The sequence below is a fragment of the Bidens hawaiensis genome, unplaced genomic scaffold (assembly GCF_021521415.1).
Source record: "Bidens hawaiensis isolate Kalapana, Puna unplaced genomic scaffold, B.hawaiensis_p1.1 tig00024809_1, whole genome shotgun sequence".
Lineage (NCBI taxonomy): Eukaryota > Viridiplantae > Streptophyta > Magnoliopsida > Asterales > Asteraceae > Bidens > Bidens hawaiensis.
Window position 1 is genome coordinate 95,990 of NW_027493922.1, and position 12,277 is coordinate 108,266.

A 12,277-nucleotide genomic window follows, 5' to 3' on the forward strand; every position below is an offset into this window, starting at 1 on the left:
AAGTGGCTCTAGGCCTTTTCTTTACAAGTTGGAATTGATCTACATATAACATTTGCGTAATTGAGCTCCATTCCATGTTCTAGGGATGGGAGTGCCATCGAGCCTTTCGAGCCGGTACGCGCCCTTTCCCAGAACTTCTTTGATAATGTATGGCCCTTCCCAAATCGGGGCCAACTTTCCTGGGCGTTGTTGGTTCGAAGCCTCGTTGTTACGCAGTATGTAGTCTCCTTCCTTGAAGTTGCAGAGTTTTACCCGCGTGTTGTAGTACTTTTGCATTTGTCGTTTGTAGTTTTCTTCACGCACGGCGGCTAAGTCTCTGCGCTCTTCGGTTAGCATAAGGTCTAACCGTCTTTCCGCATCATTGTCTTCTGGTTGGATTAAGACCCTTGGTGAGGGTAAACCGATTTCGACTGGGATCATGGCTTCAGTGCCATAAGTGAGACTGAACGGGGTTTCTCCCGTACTGGTCTTCTTCAGCGTTCTGTTTGCCCAAAGGACGTGCGGAAGCTCGTCCACCCAGCCGGATCTGTGTTCCAAGAGTCTTTTCTTGATGCCTTCGACGATGCTCTTGTTTGCTCTTTCTACCTCACCGTTACCTTGCGGGTGTGCCACTGAGGTAAAGGTGTGGGTGATTTGAAGTTCTTTCAGCCACTGCTGTAGCTTCTTGTCAGCAAAGTTGGTGCCATTGTCGCTTACCAAATTCTGTGGAAGTCCAAAACGACAAATAATAAATTCCCAAATAAATTTTTTGATATGCTTTGCAGTTGTTTGGGCTAAAGGTTTCGCTTCTATCCATTTGGTGAAGTAGTCAATGGCTACCACTAGGAACTGAACATTCCCAGCTGCTGTTGGAAATGGGCCTGTCACGTCAATGGCCCACTTCTGAAATGGCCACGAGGAAGTGACAGGAACAAGTTCATTTTTCGGGCGATGCGTGTTGGGTGCGTAAAGCTGACAAGATCTGCATTTTCTGATGTATGCCAACGCGTCCATATGCATACCCGGCCAGAAGTATCCCGCGTTGTTTAGCTTGGCTACCACAGCGCGGGGGCCTGCGTGTACTCCACAGATGCCTTCGTGAACCTCCCTTAGGAGGTAGTCAGCATCTTGGTTGTCTACGCATCTTAACAATGGGCCAAGAAAGTTACGTCTGTAAAGGGTGTCATTGACCAGCTGATAATTCAGTGCTTTACAGCGTAGTTTTCTTGCCTGTGACTTCGACTCTGGTAACGTTCCTGCTTCAAGGTATTTTATTATTGGGGTCATCCATGTTTCTGTACCGGTTTGGATGACACAAATTTCCTTGTGCGGGACTGATGGTGTTTCGAGGAGTTCCACGCGGATGTCCTTTCCCAAGTGGGTGAAGGCCAGTGATGCAAGCTTGCTTAACGCATCCGCAGATTTGTTTTCGCTGCGCTTGACATGTATCACTTTACAATCATTAAAATCGCGCATGATGGCTTTGGCCTGGGCGAGGTACAGGGCCATTGTGTCATTCACAGCCGTGTACGTCCCGTTTATTTGGTTTGCCACTAGCATGGAATCTACATGGGCTTCCAAATTTTTTACACCCATTTTACGCGCAATCCTCAATCCGGCCAGGAATGCTTCATATTCAGCTTCGTTATTCGTACTTGGGAAATCCAGCCGAATAGCATAAGTATATTCCTGGCCTGCTGGGTTTGTTAATTTTAACCCTGCGCCTGAACCCTCGTTACTAGCTGCTCCATCAGTGTAGAGTCGCCAGACCTCATCGATTTCGTGTGCTGGGGAGGGTTGAACCTCCTCCTGGCACTCTTTCTCCCGCGCAGCGGGGACTTCTGCAATAAAATCAGCCAGGACCTGGCCTTTAATGGCTGGTCTCGGCTTGTATTGAATCGCATATTCTCCCAATTCAATTGCCCATTTGGCTAGGCGTCCCGATAACTCGGGTTTGCCTAGAACATTTGAGAGTTTGAAGTTGGTGAGAATAGTGATTGGGTGACCCTGGAAATATCGTCTCAACCTGCGTGAAGCGTGTATAAGTGCCAAGACCAGTTTTTCCAGGGTAGAGTACCGGGTTTCCGCGTCTGCCAGCACGCGGCTAACATAATAGATTGGCATCTGGATGCCTTTTCGTTCTACAAGCAGGACTGCCCCGGTTGCTCTATCTGTTGCGGAGAGGTATAGGATTAACTCCTCTCCCGCTTGTGGTGCTGTGAGTGTTGGGAGTTCGATCAGGCGTGATCGAATCTCCTGGAAAGCTGCTTCCGCTTCTGGTGTCCAGCGGAAGTGCGTTTTCTTTAAACAATTTCTTAGTGTTGACACAAATGGGAACGACCTATCCGCATGGTTTGCCAAAAAGCGGTTAAGCGCGACTAGTCGTCCGTTCAGTGTTTGAGCCTGTTTTATGGTGGTAGGTGATTCCATTTTGACAATGGCTTCGACCTTTTCAGGGTTCGCTCTGAAGCCATCTTTAGTAATAATGACTCCCAAGAACTTCCCTTCTTCCACCCCAAATGAACACTTGCTCGGGTTGAGCTTCATGTTTATCTTTCTAAGCGTGTTGAAAGTTTCCTCAATGTCTTTCAACATCGCCTCTGGCTCGGGGCTTTTGATGACCAAATCATCCATATAGACTTCCAAGTTTCTCCCAATTTGGGCGTGAAACTCTTTGTCCATTAGTCGTTGGTACGTGGACCCGGCGTTCTTAAGTCCGAATGGCATCATTTTATAACAAAATGTGCCATCGGGCGTCCGAAAGGCGGTTTTGTCCTGGTCATCTACAGCCATGTGGATTTGATGGTACCCCTTATACGCATCCAAGAAGCATTTAAGGCGAAATGGTGCCACCGAATCCACCTTGAGATCAATTTCTGGTAACGGATAACAATCTTTGGGGCATGCTTTGTTCAAATCTTTGAAATCTATGCACATGCGCCATTGTTTGTTATTCTTCGGTACCATTACGGGATTTGCAACCCACGTTTGATATTTGCTAACGCGCACGATGCCCGCATCAAGGAGTTCCTTGACTTGGGTTCTGCACGCGTTGGTTTGCTCGGGCCCCATTACTCTGCGCTTTTGTACGATCGGCGTAACGGCCGGGTCGCATTTGAGCTTATGCTCTGCCTTACTCCGGGGTACACCAGTCATGTCGGCTGGTGTCCACGCGAAGATGTCTGCGTTTCGCTGCAGTAAGCGCTTGAGTAAGGTGCGTGTTGGATCAACAATTGTCGGGCCAATGGTAACGGCCTGATCGGGATATTTCCCATTGAATGCCCACTGTTCAGGTTCAGTGATGGTTTGTTTGGCCATCTTCGGTTTGGGTTTAGAAGAGACAGATGCGATGCATACCTGGGGAATGCCCGTGATCATCGCTACGCCGTCAGTTGTTGGCCATCCCATCATGCCGTGGACTGAGGATACCACGGCGTTGAATCTTGCCATCCCGTCTCTCCCGAATAGGATGTCATACGTATGATGTGGTTTTTTCATTACAACAAAATCCACATCCTCCGTGCGTGAATAATTCCCATCGGTGAGAGTGACGGGGAAAGATAGGATGCCCAAGGGAGTGTTCATGCTGCCGTCAAACCCCTCCGTTGAAGCGTAGACCGTCTCCAGGCGTTCCTTGTCTTCATCGTCGAGCTTGTCGAAGAACTGCCTGTACATCACTGTCGACGATGCGCCATTGTCAACGAGTGTGCGGGAGGTGATGTAGTGCCCCAGCTGGCTTTTAATGACAATGGGGCCTTCTTTGTTTGGGCCTCCCGGCACTCGCGGGAAGCGCACTTCTGCTTCCTTCCATGCGCATGGTTCGGTCATCGGTCTCTTTCTTCCTCTGACCTTACCATGGACCATGTTGATGCTGATGTCGATGGGCTTTCGTCCGTTACCCCTGTACCTGTTGTCGTTTCTTCCCCCTTTCTTGATAGATGCCACGAGGTGTTGCAACCTCCCATCCTTGACGAATGTCTCGACGATGTCCCTTAAGGATGTGCACTCCTCGGTGCTGTGGCCCTTTGTCCCATGGAAGTCACAAGACTTGCTTTGATCCGCATTGGGTTTCTGTCGGATCGCTGGGGCTTTTGGCCATGGCAGTTTTTCCGTGGCAAATATCTCCGTGACGCTCTTGGTGAGTGGCGTCCAACGGTTCTTCCGGTTGGAAGGGTGCGTGTTGTCCCTTCCGCCAACCAGAGGGCGAGAGCTTGAGGGGGTGTCAAAGTTAATCCTTGACTGCCAAATACCTTGCCGCCTCTTTTTGTTTAGCCGGGCGGCTCTCACATTGTTCTCCCTTGTCCTCTGTGTGTAGAGGTTTGTATTCTGGGGGAGATCTCTTCCCAGCTGTTTCTCCGTTTCGGCAAAGCGCTTGGCTGCCGTCATTATGGCATCCCATGTGGATGGCATGCCGTCTTTACCCGTCAGAGTGCGGATAAGTTCTGGGTACTCAGCGCCCTGAATGAAAGCGGCGCGAACGAGGTCTTCGCTGACGTTGCCCAGACTCAGCTTCTTGGAGTTGAAGCGGGTGATGAAGTCCAGTAAGGATTCATCCTCTTCTCTCACACAGTTGAGGATCGTCCACTGCTCCTCAGTGTGCTTCCTCTGTTGACTAAACTGTTGACTGAACTTGTTCTGGAAGTCTGCCCAGTCATAAATGTGGTGGACCGGTAAACGGTCAAACCATGCTCTGGCTGCTCCTACCAGAGTCATCTGGAACATGTAGCACCACGTGGGCTCCGTCCAGTTACTGACGGTTGCCCCCGCAATGAACCTGTTCAGATGGTCATCTGGGTCGGATAGACCATCGTATGTGCCAATGTTGGACATTTGTTTGGCACTCCTCGGGGCGATTGCTTCTGCAATGTCCCTAGCAAATTTTGACCTTCCTGCGTTTGTGGCAGTAGGTCTAAAGGCCTTGGAGAAGTCACGCGAGCTTTTCTCCGTGACTGGTTGGAATGCTTCCCCAAAATTCCTTTTTGGCTGGGGGTCCGTTTCCTTACGCTTCCCTTTCGCCCTATGGCGAGGGTTCGCGTCGGTGTCGGAGTCTTCCCTCTCGTCGTCTGAGTACTCGCACTCACTACTCATGTTGAGGTGCTGGCGAGTACTACCGAATTCCTCAGCTTGTTGGACTGAACGCAAGCGTTCTTCCAACTCAGCCTGAAATTCTCTTTGACGTGCCTCGGCCCATGCCTTCACTTGATCAAGTGTTTGGCGAGGGGCTCGAGTTCGTTTTTCCAGCTGGGCATCAGTGAATCCCAGTGGAATATTTACTCCACTTGCCCCTACATGAGTGACTGGGGTAGTGTTCGTAAAATGTACTTCACTTCCCCCAGCTTGGGTGGCTGGGGTAGTGTTTGTAAACATTGTGTTGCCGGTGTTTACCCCAGTGGCTGGGGTTGTGGTTACCGGAGTTTCTCTAGTCATCTTGGAAGTTTTGAAAAACTGGAGAAAGATGTAGTTCTAGCTTTTATGCACGGATGGCGCCAATGAAGAAACACTAAGTGACCCCGGGCAGATTATAGGTAATCTGGGGGCTAAGTAATGTTTCCCACGAAGGTTAGGTCCAGCAGAGTAAGTTGTACTTCAGGGAACCTGCAAAACAGACACCGTAAGCTCGTCACTGAGAAGGGGGGGGCTCCTCCTTGTGACCACCCTCCGGCGTGAGAATCAGTCTATATTGCTCTTTGAATATAAAAGTATATGAATACTATTAGAGCAGTTATCAAGTAAGTTATACGAGATAGTAGATGATAAAATGATAATACCATTTGCTGTCTTTTATAGCCGAAGGTGGGTATCCAAGGGGTTTAGCCGGCCCAACACGTTACCAACTGTAACCTATGCACGTGCCCTGCCTGTGAGTGGTGGACAGGTAGCGTCTGACATAGAGCAGGCGTGCCGTGCACTCTTCGTCTTCTACCAACTGCAGGCTAGGCACGTGCTCTGGCAGGAGTTGGTGAGCAGGCGGCGGCTATTGGTCACAGTGCAGTGGCGTGCTGTCTGCCACGCTGCTGTCAGTGAGCTGTCGCATTCTTGGTCAGATCTTTTGTCTTTACCTCGTCAGGTATCACGCAAAAGATCCTCCATCATACGGACTGGCCCATTTTGGCGGGAGTTTTCCCCCTCCCGCCTTTGCTCATTCTTTCAGGTGACACTGTATTTGTAAGTGTTAAGCCTTATGCGTGTAGCTATGCTGTGCGGGTAGCCTTCCCTGATGGCTTGTATCCGCAACTGCGGGAACAGGCGGGTTACTTTACCATTGGGAGGCTTTTCCCTGCGTATGCAGCTTGCATACTGCGCGTAGGCTTCTCTGAGCATGGTGGGTCCTGCGGGAGTAGATGGTCTTTGCGCAGACATCCCTGTTCAAGGTGAGTCATGCGGGACCAACTGAGCCCTGCTGGGACCTACCTCTTCATTTTGTAAGTCTAATGCAAACTTAACATATGTAATATTAAAAAATATCTGATTTTTTCGTTGATATATAAACATAAGTGGATTTTATGGTGTCTGTATCCTAGATTAAGAATTTATATAAAATGGGACAAAATAGCAACTGTTATATAATATTATATAGAGAATTAAAGATTTGTGTATGGATAAAGACAATAGGGTAGGGACATAATATTAAAATGATCCTGACAAGATAAAATTGGATGATTGGTCTGGTAGGACCGAAGATATGTGTATGATTGAAACTAATATAATACATGATTAGTTAAAATATATATTAGTATCCGCCCCAACTTGTATTAACTTAAGTTAAAGGTGGCCTAATGTTATGGGCTCAACATAATAGGTAAGTGTCGTATATAAGACTTAGGGAACATTAAGATCTAATTAACTGCTTCTATTCTAACAACATATTATATAACCTTTATGTGGATTGTGGAATTGGATAGAAGTTAAAAAATAATAAAATTAATTTAAACAATAAGTTAAAAATAGAACGTTACACTAATGAATGTAACCTATATTACTGTCTTGTTTCACATTTCCATCCCAAGTTTTCCTTTTCCACCAAAACTTCATCCCTCTCTCATGTTAACGTTTACCTATGGCTTATCAACGGTCTTATGTTCCTTCTTGAACCATTCAATTATCATGTACAATAAGCTCAGATGTGGCTTGCGAACGTTCATGATGACAATAGTTCATCATGATCACTAGCGTGTTGCATGTTTTAGCGTGGTTTCCACCTTAACATCCAAGTAAACTCGGCAATTCCAACCCAAGCTCTTTAAGAGTTGACCAGTTATTAACGTTTTTTTTATTAGTGAACACATATCAACACGTCCCGTTAATGTATATTCGCTATTTACAACTTTTTTTTATATATATGTTCCTTCATATTTACTCGTTTACTTTTCATCAATGGTATAGTCAACAAGTCACTTGACACATTTTTTTCCTTTTACCAAAAGCATTCTATTTTTATCCGATCTTTATATAGACTATAACCCATTTTGACTCGAACAAAATTGAACATGTTTCTAAATCAACTTGTTAATTGTTATGACTAATTACCCGATCCAACCGTTATACCATACTTACATGCAAGTAATAAAAATGCCATTAAAACCTTATCAAAATAAGAAAAAAACTATCACATTAGCTACCTTAAATAATGTTAAGTTTCCCGATCCATCCTTTAAACCAAACATGAGTTTATATGATGATCTTGCTAAGAGCATGTGAAGAATAAAGTTATAAGAAACAATGATCGTCTAACATAGGAGATATGGAACAAAGAGGAGAAAAGACAAGCAAGCTTGAGTGAAGGCCGATCCGTAATTCCAAAGTAATCCCGATAAGAGATACTGGACCTACCCCTTCCCCTCTTCTATATGCTCACATTTTCATATTACCCGCTATATGTATTTAACAATGCATAACCACCCTTTATATGGCCATATACAACTCTCTACTATGTCAGCATGACGTGCAACCACCCTCTATAACTTTGTATATCGCATTCCACGCGTTCGCATACATAGGCAGTGTGATGTATATTGTGTCATCCATTCTACACTATGGGTGTTTTAACATTAAAAATTTTAATATATGATTGAAACATGAGTGATTAAAACTTAAAAATCTAGAACAAATTTATACTAAGTAGCATGTGGTCATAACTAAATGTCAACAAAGTTATTCTTTGTATGTGTTGAATCAAGTGTATGGTGATAAACAAATAAGCAAACCAGAACATGCACTCACCATTAACAAAAGTAGCACACAGAAGAGCAAAAGAAAACCCCCAATTCAATCTAATGTAGCACACATATTATGAAGGTCTACCTCATCAACTTAACTTTCTATGTACATATATATATGATGATGATAGCCGTCTAAGACCATCAGTCTCCAATTTTTCGGTCTATAATCTATAATATACACATTACAATATGCAACTCTCTACACGTGATCCTATGTTCCATCTCAGAAATCAATAATTTATCTAGGCCTCCAATTAATTAGCATGCAAACATAATAAACAGCTTACTTGTTGATTTAGAATGCCAAGAAACACAGAAACTTCATCAACTTGCGCTTCTTAGCTTGATTAGCATTATCCTTCTTCTTTTCCTCTTTTGAGGAACCTTCTGAACTGTTTGATGATGATGAAGGTGGTGTTGATGATGACGGTGGGGGTGCTGCTGACGTGTTAGCCTCATTTGAAGGGCTCTTGACTTCAGAAGCGGGATTTGTTTTGGAGGTTTGGCCTGTACAAGGTTTGGACTCCTTGACAATGTCAAGAGATTCTAAAGTGGTTGGTTTTATGACCACTTGTGTTAGCTTTGCAGGTGCAGAAAGATTCAACTTGATTCTTGAATCTGGAATCTCTTGATCAACAGTGTCATCACCTAGTTCACGCATCAGCTCATCTGCATCAAATAACTCTTCTGATGTCATACTCCTTGTCATACCGCTTGATTCACCAGAACTGGTAGTACGTGATAAGGGGATATCCAGATCATCCATCGCCAAGTAATCACCCTGTAAAACATAATCATCAAGAAGCTGATTTGAAGATTGACTAGCCACATCAGACGGTCTTTCCACGTCATCAACATTAGTAGTACGTGATACAGGGATATCCAGATCCTCCATTGCCAAGTAATCACCCTGTGAAACACAATCATCAAGAAACTGATTTAAAAATTTATTAGCCGCGTCAGACGGCCCTGCCACATCATCAACATTCTTCACAAGTTCACTTTTAGCCCCACTACTACTGTCATCTACCAAAAACACCCTGCATAATGCTCCAGAATCCTGCATGTTATCCAACCAAACTTTCAATTGAATAGCAGGCCGAATTAAAGATATTAATAACAAAGCATATGTAAATCTTTTAATATCTTTTAAGAATAATATGCATACCAGTTTACTAGTGCAAATCTCAGTAGTCGTGTACTCTTGCATCACCCAATTAGTCTTTCGCCCATTATCAGCTGAGCCTTCATAGAATTGAAGTGTTTTTCTCAAACAAACAATCAAAGAAGTTGAGTGTATCTCACAAGCCTCCCCTGTTGACCTCCAGAACCCGTGATTAGCATCCGTTTTCGACCCAGACAAGAAGTACCACATGTCAGCTGCAAGACAATTACCAATCTTAAGAAATAAACACATTGTCATACATATAGAACACGTATTAGAAGATAAAATAATACTAACCAGGGAGATTTGAGGGTGAGTATTGGTAGGGATCTAAATCAGAAAGTATATTTTGAGGCGGGTTCTGTCCATTTTGTAACTGCATCAATACCTTACAGATGGTTTCATCTGTTGAGTATTGATCGAGTTCAACTGCAGAAGGATTAGCTGCTGGAGGACACATGGCTAATTGGACTTGTCTGGGAGAAGGTTAAAAAATGTAAAATTTTCTGCATATAAAAAGAGGTGTTAGACTCATATATTGACAAGATATCTATCATATTAATTGCATCATTTCATATTTTCATTACCATTAAAGTTGAAAAACTAAATCCAAAATTATAGCTCAACAAACCAACAAAAAAATATAAAACATAAAACACATATAGAAAATTAGGGGAAAGTTAACGTACAAATGAAATTAACACTAAACGTGAGAATCAAGTAGGTGTAATTACATAATTACTCTACTTGATTCTCACGTTTAACACGTTAATTTCATTTGTATTTGATCCAAACCCTAGAAAACTATATATCATTATGAATCTAAAATATTCAACTGCTATGATTTGGATTTAATTACAGTTAACGCAAATGTTTAACTATACTATCAGCTTAATGATCATCAATTTGCCAGATTATAATTAATTCAAGAACAATAAGAACACGCATCATATATTCATATGTCTTTTCACCACATTCAAGTTAAAAAAATAAAGACAACAAAATCTTAATAATTTAAAGCCATTAGATTATGTACTTTAAAGGTAGTACCGGTATCCATCCAATTTTCCATATATATCAATCAACCGTGACAAAATTACCTACAAATAAAACCCTAAAATGGCAATTTAATCATAAAACCAGTCAATAACATCAAATCCACGTATGAGCACTCACAAATCACCATTAATTTCTATAACACTACTCAATTAACTGACGATCGGGTACGTAATTACACACGAACACGCAGAAAACCTAGCATTGACCAAGTCAAAACCTAGGTTTTTAGTGAGTATGAGTGTAGATACACAGTGGCCGTTATCGAAAAAGGTTACCTTAAGAGAAGACGACTCCGCCGTGTGCCGGTTGACTCCGGCTATGTGTGTGTATGTGTGTGTGTGTGTGTGTTACTTAACGAAGTGAATAAGCAAGTGGCAGTGAGGTTGGTTTATATTGATGAAGTGTCAAGGAATCTTGACTAGGGTTTAGTAGTCCCACTTAAACACGGCTCTTCCCTCCTCATCCCATCTAGTGAACAAAAGGAAAAGGAAAAGGAAAATTAATTAGACCCGTCGTCGTTGCGTAAGAGATCCAAATAACTGTTAAAAAAACTATTCAAGTTTATAAAACATCAAATTATTGAAGGGCCATCATGTATAAAAATGTAAGTAAGAAGAACATGAGTTCGGGTTAAGACAGGTTATTTATACAATAATCTGGGTAAACTGGCTTGTTTAAAAACTAGTTTGTTTGGAATGAGCCAATTTAGGAAAAAGTATCATAATAAGTTCACTTACTATAATTATTTATTTATCTCTGCTAGTGGCGACGGGTATTGGTGTTAAGGTGGTGGCTATGTATTTATTTTTATGGCGATGACCACGACTGCGGCAACCGAAAAAACCTTCAATGCAAATTGTGACAGGTGGCATTGACAATGGTGTTTGATGTGATGACCAATAAGCTTTTACTTAACGACTAACACCTTTTTTGCTTACTTCTAAATCTTTATATTAATCACTGTAAGACTTAATTCTTTCAAACCTTAATATCACTAGGTCACACGGGGAAGCGACCAATAGGTAGCATAGACAAATAATGGTTATAGGTTTTACCAATATGAACCCATTTTAAGCTGTGGGTGATCCAATTTAAATTATCATTTAATATGAGTTAACCAAAATTTACCTCTTGTATAATTGAAGTAGATAGATATAATTAATTCAAATGTAACTTTCTTGTTACCCATACTCACCTATTTATGAGTCATGTGCCTAGTGAAGGTGTTAAATGGCCAACCTTTTGAATATATGTTCTAACGAGAAATCCTCATGAGACCCAATTTTCGGTGGAATCACCTTATATTTGTTGTTGCATAATGATGGGTTTTGGTTTACGTATTTTCTATGTTGATCTAAGTTAACAATAACTAATAAATGTTGTGTATAAGGTTAAAATTTGGGAGTCGATACTTAATTGATAACAAGAAAGGATTTATCCATGTAGTTATTTTGTCACAAATGATCAAAATTGACATATGATGTGTGACTGTGTGGTAATTAAAACTTCACTTTAAACCTCTAATAAATAACTAGAGTTGTTACATCATCTTATAAGCATATTTGCCTGATATTATCCAATTTATGAAATTGCTTAGCTGTGAAGTTCGAAGAAAATGACATTAAGTCAAATTGACTCATATTTTAGTTGATTGAACACATTGCACAACATTGATTTTAAAGTGTTCCAGATACTTTAATAGCATAACGGTTGTCTAGAAACCAAAATGGTGTTGAATATTATAAAGCTTCGATGAGTTTGTAGACAATTAGTCTTAACTTGTTTGAAAATGCTGGTGTTTTATTGATTTGATGTTTTCACTATGGGTGCCAAACGTGTCGGGTTGACGTGTTGA

The 12,277-nt window shown here is 42.4% G+C and overlaps 1 protein-coding gene across 1 annotated transcript; it reads right to left on the reverse strand.

Annotated features, from left to right (window-relative positions):
- Positions 1–8,166: 8,166 nt before the first annotated feature.
- LOC143569968 (uncharacterized) lies at positions 8,167–10,721 on the reverse strand. Its single transcript, XM_077055749.1, has 4 exons — positions 10,698–10,721; positions 9,661–9,869; positions 9,367–9,578; positions 8,167–9,258 (listed from the first exon to the last, which is right to left on the reverse strand). Exons 2-4 carry the CDS (start codon positions 9,821–9,823, stop codon positions 8,494–8,496), a joined length of 1,140 nt encoding a protein of 379 aa, XP_076911864.1. The 5' UTR covers positions 9,824–9,869; positions 10,698–10,721; the 3' UTR covers positions 8,167–8,493.
- Positions 10,722–12,277: the final 1,556 nt, after the last annotated feature.

Excerpts from the sequence above, each read along its gene's own strand:
- LOC143569968 (XM_077055749.1), bottom strand. The coding sequence starts at position 9,823 with ATGTGTCCTCCAGCAGCTAATCCTTCTGCAGTTGAACTCGATCAATAC. Across the intron at positions 9,579-9,660 it reads CTCACCCTCAAATCTCCCTG|CTGACATGTGGTACTTCTTG; the intron begins GTTAGTATTATT and ends ATTGTCTTGCAG. Across the intron at positions 9,259-9,366 it reads AGATTTGCACTAGTAAACTG|GATTCTGGAGCATTATGCAG; the intron begins GTATGCATATTA and ends GATAACATGCAG.